Source organism: Biomphalaria glabrata, chromosome 18 (genome assembly GCF_947242115.1).
Source record: "Biomphalaria glabrata chromosome 18, xgBioGlab47.1, whole genome shotgun sequence".
In the NCBI taxonomy this organism is placed as follows: domain Eukaryota; kingdom Metazoa; phylum Mollusca; class Gastropoda; family Planorbidae; genus Biomphalaria; species Biomphalaria glabrata.
Window position 1 is genome coordinate 2,755,701 of NC_074728.1, and position 10,885 is coordinate 2,766,585.

The window sequence follows — 10,885 nt, forward strand, 5'->3', positions numbered from 1 at the left end:
TCAAACTCTCTCCCCCTTCCCATTCTTGTAATACTATTAATGGTTTTGTGAATATACAGGGGAGAAAAATAATGGTGCGATCTGGCAACAATTGTCACCTCAAATGCACAGGGCAAGACACCGTTACATTATTATAGCTTTTATATAGCGCTACTTTCATGCTTATAGCGTGCTCAGAACTCTCTTGGTCCAATCTCATTTGTGGACCAGTGGGGGGAGGGGGTATCTAGTGCTGCCTTTAGGCGCTCAGTAAACACAACTCTGCCCGAGTCGGGTGTCGAACCTCGAGCCCCGTTCTAGGTAGCCAAGCCAAGCCAAGTTCAAGCGCACTTGGCCTCTTGACCCACCTACATGATGGAAAACAATTTCCCATTGGAAAGCAATCCAAGCCGCTTGTATACTGAACCTGGCTTAAAACACGGATTTATGTTTTAAAACAAATATAAAGTCTTAGCATAGAGTTTGGGGCATTTTGAGAGAGTTTTTTGGATTCAATTTTTCTAATCCTACAAAAGTGTTATTTTTTCACTTTGGTGTCATCCCTAAATTTTCACGTGGGCCCCACTGATCATGAGTCATGGGCCCAAGCGAAACGAGCCCCGTCACGCCATTGTAGCTACGCCACAGGCTGTGGGCCCCTAATGGTCGTGGGACCAAGTTCACTGAACCTCTTAGCGCCATGGATGTTACGCCACTGGATCAGGGGCGTAACTAGGGATTTGGGGGCCCGTGGGGATTGACCTCTTTGGGGGCCCCTTGCATTTTGACATTCGACATATGACATGAAATAATGTACGCAAAAATATATAATCCCCAAATCAAATTGGTTCAGTATATCAGTAAACTTAACAAAAAGTAATTATAAAGACTAATGAATAATACCGTTGTTTATTAGTTAAATAATGCACAAGTGACAAATCTAAATTGATATCGCTTCACGTCGTGCATTCTGTGCAGCAAAGAAATCTATAACATCATCTACATCGATACTTTCTAGTATTTGTGACTTCACTGACATTAAAACCATGATAAGCCTTTCTTGCGTCATTGTGCTCTGAGATACTTTTTGATGAGCTTGAGCATTGAGAATGATCTCTCACTTGACGTAATGGAAGTGGCCTGAGTTAGCGGTATTCGGAAGAGGTTGCAAAGTCTGAGCAAACGTAATTCCCATATGAAGTCTGTTGTTTCAATATGTCTATTGGTGATTGTATTACTGTTTGTTGATGAAAAGTGCTCGTGCATCAATGACATCATTGAAAAAGCGATTTTCCATTTATTTCATCATACAAACAGGAAAAGTAGCACAGTGTGTCACAAGGGTGTCTTCTAACAGGTGTCTTGGTCCAAGAAGAAACCCAAAGGTATCCATTTTGTTTCCAACCTTTGAAATCTGTCCAGCACTTCTGTCTCAACACGTTTGAATTGCAGTTCTGTTGACAGTCCTACATTAGAACTCAACTTCCCATCAAGTCTTTTCTTTCTTATGGTTGTTTTGATTATAGGGAATCCATAGTATTCACTACCTTCTTTTGCTTTTTCGATGGATTGGGTTTTTGTCACTCATCATTTTGCAGAAAGCATGAAAGGGTACTAATTTCTTTAGCAGCTTCCCGTATATGCAGTCCAGACTTTTGTAGTTTCTTCCGAACTATATTAATTGGGCGCAGGAGCTTTGACCAGAATTCCAGATAGGCAAAAAATTCTTAATTTTCCACTGCATGAAGAAGATTCTGTGCTAATATTATATGGCATTACGTCATTGTGGTTGTTTATGTTTTGTGCGCAAGCAAAAGGATTCAGAGTATACAAAAGTGGGAAAGATCCATATCTCGTTATGCTCGAGTATATAAATACTCCGATAAGTGGACTGCCGTATTCACCATCACAACTGCTGACGAGTAGAAGACTCAGGGAATCATTCCAACTGATCCCAAACTATTGAAACCATCGGTAGCTGAAAATGCAGAGACATTACTCAACGAACGACAGATGAAAAGCTAAGTGAAATACGATGCCAAAGCAAGACTACCTAAAGATTATTCTCTTGGAGAGTTCGTCTAGGTCAAACATGGCAGAAAGCAGTTGTCATAAAAAAACATTCAGCACCCAGATCTTACATCATAAAGACAAACGATGGAAAAACATACAGAAGAAATCAACGCTTTTTGAATAAGAGTTTCGATGAAGACATCTCTGGGTACTATGATACCGATGAAGACAATGAACTGCAAACTGTTGGAACAAACGAAACAGACAGTTATAGACCAACGTCTAGAGAACTTGTTGTCCCAGTCAAGACAACCAGAAGTGGACTAATTGTTAAAGTTTCTAGTAGACGGTGCCGGTCGCAGTGGGCGCCGCGCTTTCATAGGCCCCGCGCTAATTCCAAAGGTTACATTATTAAATTAAACAATTTTAACGTATATAAAAAAACTGGGTTTTCGCGTCCTCCTGATTTTTCAGGGCCTCCAGGAAATCTCATGAAAAGGCAAAATATACGATAAAGACTGAATTTTTTTTGAATTTATTCAAATCTCCTGAAGAATAGACGAAATTGACATTTTGGGGGTGCCAATAAATAAATAGTGGCATTGCGAGCTTTCATTTGATAAAAATTTATTGCAAAGACGAAAGTAGGCCTATTTTCTAATTCAAAAAAAATAATTTTGACATTATGCTTATCCCTACCCAGACTAGGCCCCGCGCGATCCGTTTCGCATAGGGCCCTGCTAGTTGATATCCCTCTTAGGAAATTTAAAAGGAAGGGTGTGATAATAACTTCAATAGGAAGGATGTGCTAATATTATATGATATTACGTTATAATTTTTTGCTTATGTTTTGTGCGAAAGCAAAAGAATTAGATGTAAATAAAAAGAGAGTTTCCAATGGTTTGAGGAAAGATGAATAAAGGGGTATAACTCGAGTGTGAAGTTTAATTCTGAAATTATAGACGCCACACCAGAATAATGGACAATTTTAGCATAATTAAGAATAACTTTTAGATCTGTTATACTCGATTCTGTAAATTTTGCTTCAATGTTAATTAGTGTAGCCATATAATACTCGCCATTTAGATCTATTATTAGTAAAGGTAACAAGATACCTGGAATTCGCTGAATATCATGCAGTTTTATTCGTGGCAACAAAGTTTAAAATATAAGGCTAATTTGTTTCTAAATTTTGATCTCTGTGGCAAAAAATATTTTTAAAATGTCAACAAAGTCAACGTACTGATATACCTAGATCTAGGTTTAGTCTTTGTGATAAATTTAATCCATAAATGTGGATAAAAAAAAAGACACCCGTTGACACTATTTGTCAATCAAATATATTAATTTATGTATTTACAAATAAATTTCGGACACCCATTTGGGGGACCCCCTAGGTGGGGGCCCGGGGGGATTTTAAATTTCTCCCCCCATCCCCCCCTTAGTTACGCCACTGCACTGGATCTGTGCATCCCTTCAAGTGTTAATTAATTATTTAATTTAGCGCTTACCCTAAGCACTTCATAGTGGAGAAACAATATATATATATTCCTTTGATATTCCACAATCTTTCGAACAATGAATTTAGAAACAATAAAAATCCGTGAAAAATAAATGACCAAACTTATGAATATTTCCTTGTATTGAACTAATCTGGTAAGTTCGAAAGAAAAGCCTATTTATATTAGGAACATTTCATTGACAAAGAAAAACAAACAAAGTGGAAGTGGCCAAGTGAGTTAGGTCCCTTCGGTTTCTCTATCAGCTTTTTTTTTTCTTTTGTAGTCCGTCACTTCCTCGTATGTGTGTTTGCAGGTTTTGGGTATGAGGTATAGATAGCTAGTGTGTGTGTGTGTTTAAGAGAGGAAGAGAGAGTGAAATTTAGACAGATATTGCGGGTTTGAGACGCGTGTTTGTGTCTCTGTGTGTGTGTAAGTGTGTGTGTGTGTGTGAGTGTTTGTACCCTACCCCCCCCCCCCCCCACCTCTATTTGTTTCTCTCTAACGTTTATTGAATCCATTCAGAAGTAGTATTAGCTATTTAGCAGGTTTAGTGTGTTTTTGACATCTATTTTCTGTCTGTCTGTCTCTCTCTCTCTCTCTGTCTAATTGTGTGTGTACGAGGTGACAGAGCCTCGCTGGGAGGAATAATTTATATATGAGAAATATTTTCTCCAACTTATTTTAGAAACTTTTTTGACGATAATGAGCGATCGGGTAAAGAGTACAATCTGAAGTGTTGCTTTTGTGTTCTTTTAGTTCTAAATGACAATGTACATTTATGGCGATTCTAAAAGAAAGTCTCCCTGTAGTCTCGAAAAACAAAGCTCACATTGAATCTTTTGCATTAAACTATTGGACTATTATTGGCTTGGTAGACAGTCTTTGCAGTGCAACATTTCAGAGGGTTACGTTCAGACATTTAATATTGCAATTAGTATATATACTATGGGTTTAGTACGAAACATCAATTGATACAAAATCTCTTTCGTTATTGGGTAAAACAAACACTTTGTAACAAACTAACATGGAGCATTTTCCTTAAGAGACTCAAAAACATCGCGTTAGTATTGTAAAGAAGCGTTTCCCTTTGAGCACCTCTGCTATGCCGAGCACCTTTAAGCTCACTAAAAAGCCTTTGGCAGATGTTGGAGCTCCATACGGGATACATGCCCTGCCAAGCTGGACTGTAGGACTATAAGAAGTTTATATAACGGCGTTCGTTAGAACATCGCTGTTTGTAGTGCGGTCTTTCCACCTGTCCTTGATGGTGTGAAAACATCTTTGGTGTAAGCGTTCAAGAAGTCTTAGTTGCTTTCTGTCAAGTACCCATGTCTCAGATCCACATAGAAAGGTAAGGAGAACCACTGCTTGGTAGACACTGATTTTGTAGGCAGGCGGAATGATTTATTTCGCCACACTCTTGTCAGGAGAAGCTGTGTCAGGACCATTTCCTTGGTTTGGGTATGGGACAGTAGACTTCGAAGATTGAACACATTGCAATAATTTACCAGCAAAAAGAAAATATTATCCTGCAGAGTAGGACTATGTTAATTCTTCTAAGCTATCTAAACTGTCAATAGTTAGTCATTTGCTTTGAAAAGAATATCTATAAATGACATCTATTTATTTAGAAAATAAATTGTTTACACTATAATTGCGGAGAGCCGCGTAGATGACTTTTACTTTGTTGACAAAGCTAATAGAACCTATAATAAGATGTTGCGCAAATGCGGAGAAATGTTTTAGTGTTATGCAATAAGCCAGTGACGTAATCGTGTCAAGTTTGTTTTCGTTTTACGTCATGGAAAAATTTTCATTCATAAAAAATTCAAGCCAAAATTAATTCTTCGATAATGAAACATTTTTAAACCGATATAACGGTCGAATTCGAGTTTTCCCCTAGTGGCGAATGAGTTGAGAATTTTTTAATCATTTATATACACATACGTCGAAATTTAAATATAAATCCTTAGAGCTGTTTTCGAAATAAAATTTATATATATATATATTTATGATTGGTATGTGGATGCGGTCATGCATGTATTAGTGTGCAAATATTGGTGTGTATTTACTTTTATTCTTGGTTAGTTATCCTTTAGTTGTTGATATGCTAATCCTTGTATTATTTTTATGTCAATAGTTATGTAGTATATCTTTGCTATTAAATAATACTTTTTATTATTATTATTATAATTTTGTAAAGTAAGGGTTTGACCTAATGGAGGTGTTACATAGCAAAGAAGTTTTGTTTCTTAAATTTTCTTTTGTGTGACATATATAATTAAGGTTGGAGAGGCTCGTGGAGCTTTGTTAATACTGGGAACTATTTAAAAAAATAATTACTCACAGATACTATATTTTATCTTTTCAGTCTGTGGTGCTTCTAACAGAACTCCAGAACCTCTGGGTGTCAACTGGTGGAGGTTAGTAGCCCCAGGACATCATTAAAAAAAATTATGGCCAGTCCAGACAAACTGGTAAGCATAATCAATTTTAGATTATATATAGTCCTCTAAACTCCTTATGAGCTCACTGCAATGCTGTTTGGCCTCAGTCTTGGGTTTGGGACAAGTGAACATCTGGAAACCGGTACCGGTCTGTCAACTTGTGGAGGTTTCTCTACTAGTGATTTAGGGAAAGTGGTCATAGTAATAAAGTTCCATCCGACCTTTCAACCTGTATACAATGGCGCAGGACTTAATTACTGTGTGATGTACAGGAACTTTTTTGCGTTGACTAGCCCACTTTGTGGTACATAAAAACAGTTACAATAGGAATTCAAGCGTGTCGGCTGGTTAACGCACCAACAAAAACATTCATGTTCCTTGGAACTTTTGGGCTTCCATAGAAACTAAAGACATCCTTCCAAAAAATTCCCAATGTCAAGGACTTCGTGTACGCACATGTGTCTATGACAGAGGACAATCGTCAGTTTCGAGATTTGAAGAAGCTTAAAAAGAAAAAAAGAAATTAAAAAAAAGGGAATCTTTGGCACCCTTGAGCTTCCATAGAAACTAAAGACAGTTTGTTTTGAAGGAATCCCGATATGAAGGACTTCGTTCGCGTACGTACATGTGTCTACAACAGAGGACAATGGACCTCATTCACCAATCGTAAACAAAAAACATTTAGCCACCTGATTCTCTATCTTTTCTATACAAATTACGATCTAATTTTTAATACACAATGGTTATCACGTGACTGTTTTTTTTTTCTGTCGTTTTAGCAATATTATCACGTGACTAAATGTTGTTTGTTTACGATTGATGAATGAAGTCAATTGACAACCTGATGATCGTCAAGTTTGAACAATTTCTGGACGATGTTAACTTTAATTGTTGTGAAAACATGAAACAAACTATACGTACATTACAATGAACAGTGTATTTGACCATCACCTATATACAACATTGACTGCTTTAGCAGTATTATACGGTCTGGACGTGGGTGCGTTAACCTGTTTGTCTTGTGTGTTAGTGTAAATGAGAGTACAATCTGAATAAAAAATATAAAAAAATAATTAAAAAAAAAAAGAAGGGTGTCCCTTTTCCCTTATTTTATACACCCTGTGCCTGGAACCCCTATTAGACCAAGAATTCGTAGGTATTAAAATCCCAGGGCCTAATCCCGTAGTTAAAATCAAGGCATATGCAGACGATACTACCCTTTTTCCCATCTTCAGAAAAAGACTTTAAAATAATAATAGAGAAGTGGGCCACACCTTGTGACTGTGAAGAGACTAACACAGAAGATTTAATCTACAAGGAAGGGCGAGGTTGGAAAGAAGAAATGAAAGAACTAATTTGATTCAACACAAAACCAAATCGGCAATGTAGCGTTAGGCCAGCAAGTCCAAAGAACGAAAGCCAAATAAGAAGTCAAGAAGTGAACATTTGAGAACCCAAGACAATGACACGAAGAATAACTTTAAAAATAAAGAACAAGGTCAGACTTTTACACTTTTATATAACTATTGTTTCCTTCTGTTGTTCTAATATTGAACTTCAAACATAGCCTCATGGTATTTCAACAAACCTTTGTATAAAGATTCGCTTTAAAAAGTTAATATTTCTTGTACAGAAGTATAATTTTTGTTTTAATTGTATGTCATTGCTTTAAAAATGCTGCATCAATTATCCTCCACCATCGTTGTCCATATTGTAAATGCTAGTGTAGTCTACAGACTAAATATACTATTAAAATTTCGATATTATTCAGAACAACAGGTTTTTAACAATATCATAACCCTCTTGTACAACTCTAATAGACCCCCTGTGACTGTCTTTCAGTCACAGAGACATTGTCGCAAAGCAGAAACTCCCCAGATACTGACTCTAGCAGACATGATTACCACCTTGAGGATGAGGAAGTAGTGTTCCAAATCTCAAAGAAGAAAATCAAAAACTGTCATATAAAGAGAAAAACAAAAGGAACAATAGAGATGTTTGTATGCAATATGTAATTTAAAAATAATATAATATAAAGAACTGGTTTCATGAGGGAAAAGTTAAAAGGGGAAAAACTCTAAGCAATGGAGACAAAGTGAAAAAAAAAATCTGACTAAGAGGTTTAAATGTTTTAAATGTCCTTAAGTGTATTACTTTCACTGTTTGAGTGTTTCTGTTCCATTATCTATTGTTAACATTTTCACTGTATATATCCTTAATACTTTACATAAAAAAATATTCATTTTGTGCTATGTACATTTTAAAAAATGTATGATCAATAACCTGTACTATGCATTTTATAACGATAAAGTGTTATGACAACCTTAATGTAACTCTTTTTTCACTTCTATGTCTGATCACTCTGTAATTAGTTAATTTTAAATTATAAGTATTTAAATTGTACCTTTTTTATTACAAAGAAAAAACCCACCAAAAAACAACAACAACAAAAAGACACGTAGATAATACTATATAGTAAACAGCATTGTCTGTATAAATCTAACCAAAAAAAAAATGCAAATGACAAATAAACTAGTTTACTAAACATTCAAGAAAACTTAATGACTAGCATTTGGTTTTTAAAAAAGTACGAACAGGTCACAAAATAGTATGGGAGGTTATGGAACAATCAAAAATAGATACAATAGTCAAGCTTAGACATAGTTGATACTTCAAACAAATCATCCCGCTTAATAAATAACATTGTATATGTTCTTGTTATGCAAATTATATTCTGTATCTGTATCGGTTGTCGTTCTTATGTTTACATGGGCTTGTAACTCGTCCGTGAGAATGTGTTCACGAAATGTGTGCTGTGTAGTCATTCAGTGTATTGAAGCCATACTATACAGACATGGTTCTCGACTCTCTTATCTTTATGTTCATAACAATTTAATATGTTCATAACAATTCTAAAAGAAATGTTGTAACTTGGGATATTACAAAAAAGTATATAGTTATCTGTTTCTTTTTGTTGGACTAAAAAATAATAGAATTATTCAAATTTTCTTTGAGTTAGAAAGATACAATTATTATTACAATTTATTGGAGACATTCACAACTCTGAATTATAGATGTCGGCACTTAGCTCGTTTCTTGTAGATTTCAGCCATTAATATGGTTATGGATCTATTCATAATTAAATGATTTTCTAAATAAACTTCTATATTAACATTATTACAAAGTCTAAAGACGATTAAGAAAAAGTCGATAAAGCGTTAATTCATATCATTTTTTTAAACAACAATGGCTTTTTTTTTATAGATTTCTTAAGTCAGTACTACATCACTACATTTCTGTTGACTCATCATAATATGATCTTCCACTTTTAGTTGTAGTGAAATTCCAAACGCTTAAAAAAGAAGCAAGTTTTCCATAGATTATAACTAAATTCCCAAATTTATCTAACATGAAAACAACTTTCCAATTTACTAGGAATAATTCGTTACTAGCCTTGAAAATTATTTCTTGTACCATGAAAAATTACTTTAAAAAGATACGTAAATGTTTTTTTCGTTTATCCCCCCTTATGTAAGAGCAAAAAATGTAATTGTAATTCTCTTTTAATTATCTCATTCTAGAGTTCTGGTTTAATTTTGTTCACACCAAAACGATGGAGTTTAAAATAGCTAGTGATTTGACATTTTTTTTAAAGCGACACACTTAAAATACAAAATGTCTTTATAGACCGGGAAAAATATCAGAGAAATCAATAGTTTAAATCGACAGTGTTTTTTTTTTCTCTATTATTCTGCTTCAAACACTTGCGTAATTGCATAATAGAAATAAGATTTCTATTGTTTGAGAAATTTATGACCATTACTATAAGCTGGAAACGACCGACAATTTGTATATGGTTATAAAAATCAAGTTTTTATTTAGCTTTAAACACAAGACAATATCTAACAACAAGTCTTGAGAAATAGGTCTCAACCTTACAAACATATGAAAAAAAAATTATAAGCATCTATGAATCTTAAAGGTTATCCTGAAAGTGTAAAGCCAAACTAAAAAAGTATAAACACATAATGTGACATATATTCCTTGAATTGTTATAATATACAGTGTATAACATGTAAGTCTAGTGAATTCGCAAAACACTTTAAAAAATGTTTTGACAGTTACTAATATTAGCTGACACTTTCTCATCTACATAAATAATGCTTAAAAGTCGAACAGAAGCTTAAATGCGTAACGTTTTGGGAAAGTCCAATGATGCGAAATACAGTAAGAAAGTATAGCACATTATTAAACCTTTCGATCTATAGGGCAAATGATGTAAATGTCATATGTTCAGGGGCGGACTGGGTGTCAAAATCGGCCCAGGCATTTCTATTCAAGTCCGGCCCATAAATTGTATATCATATGATGGGCCTCCAATAATAGGCCTACCTGTCCTGAAAATAATTATGTTAAGTTTAATAATGTATCAATAACTGTAAGCATGCTCTATATCTTTCTAAGAAATATAGGCCTTTTGTCAATTTTTCATCGCTAACTGTGTAGACCCTTTAAGGATGAAGCCTACAGTAGCACTGTCTACGGATGTAGACTATTACATTATTTCGGAAAATGTGTTACATTAAATGATTATTAGGACCTACAATGTTGAGTCTGTAAAAGATTTTAAAAAAACACGACGCTCAGAGGGACACTTTGTTAAGAGAACATTATAAAACCTTTAACAATTCAATACGTGACAAAGTGGCATTCATGAGACCCTTTAGGTGACCCTACCGGCCCATTTGGGTACCGGCCCACCGGGCATTTGCCCGAATGCCCATATAGCCAGTCCGCCCCTGCATATGTTTTTTGTGGCCCGCGGTTAATGTGGAGACATAACGACCCAACCGGCTATACTAAAGATTCCGGAATTATAAATTCCAGTCTTCACCATGATTCGAACCCGGGACCCCTTGGTTCGAATGCTAAGTGCCTTACCAC

The 10,885-nt window shown here is 35.2% G+C and overlaps 1 protein-coding gene across 1 annotated transcript in view; it reads right to left on the minus strand.

Annotated features, from left to right (window-relative positions):
• The window catches only part of LOC106052273 (NXPE family member 3-like), a 36,109-nt gene extending 32,365 nt beyond the window's left edge, over positions 1–3,744 (minus strand). The window contains exon 1 of the mRNA XM_056016866.1: positions 3,504–3,744. Coding sequence (XP_055872841.1) covers positions 3,504–3,517 — 14 coding nt within the window. The 5' untranslated portion in view covers positions 3,518–3,744. The remainder of the gene's footprint in view (positions 1–3,503) is intronic.
• Positions 3,745–10,885: the final 7,141 nt, after the last annotated feature.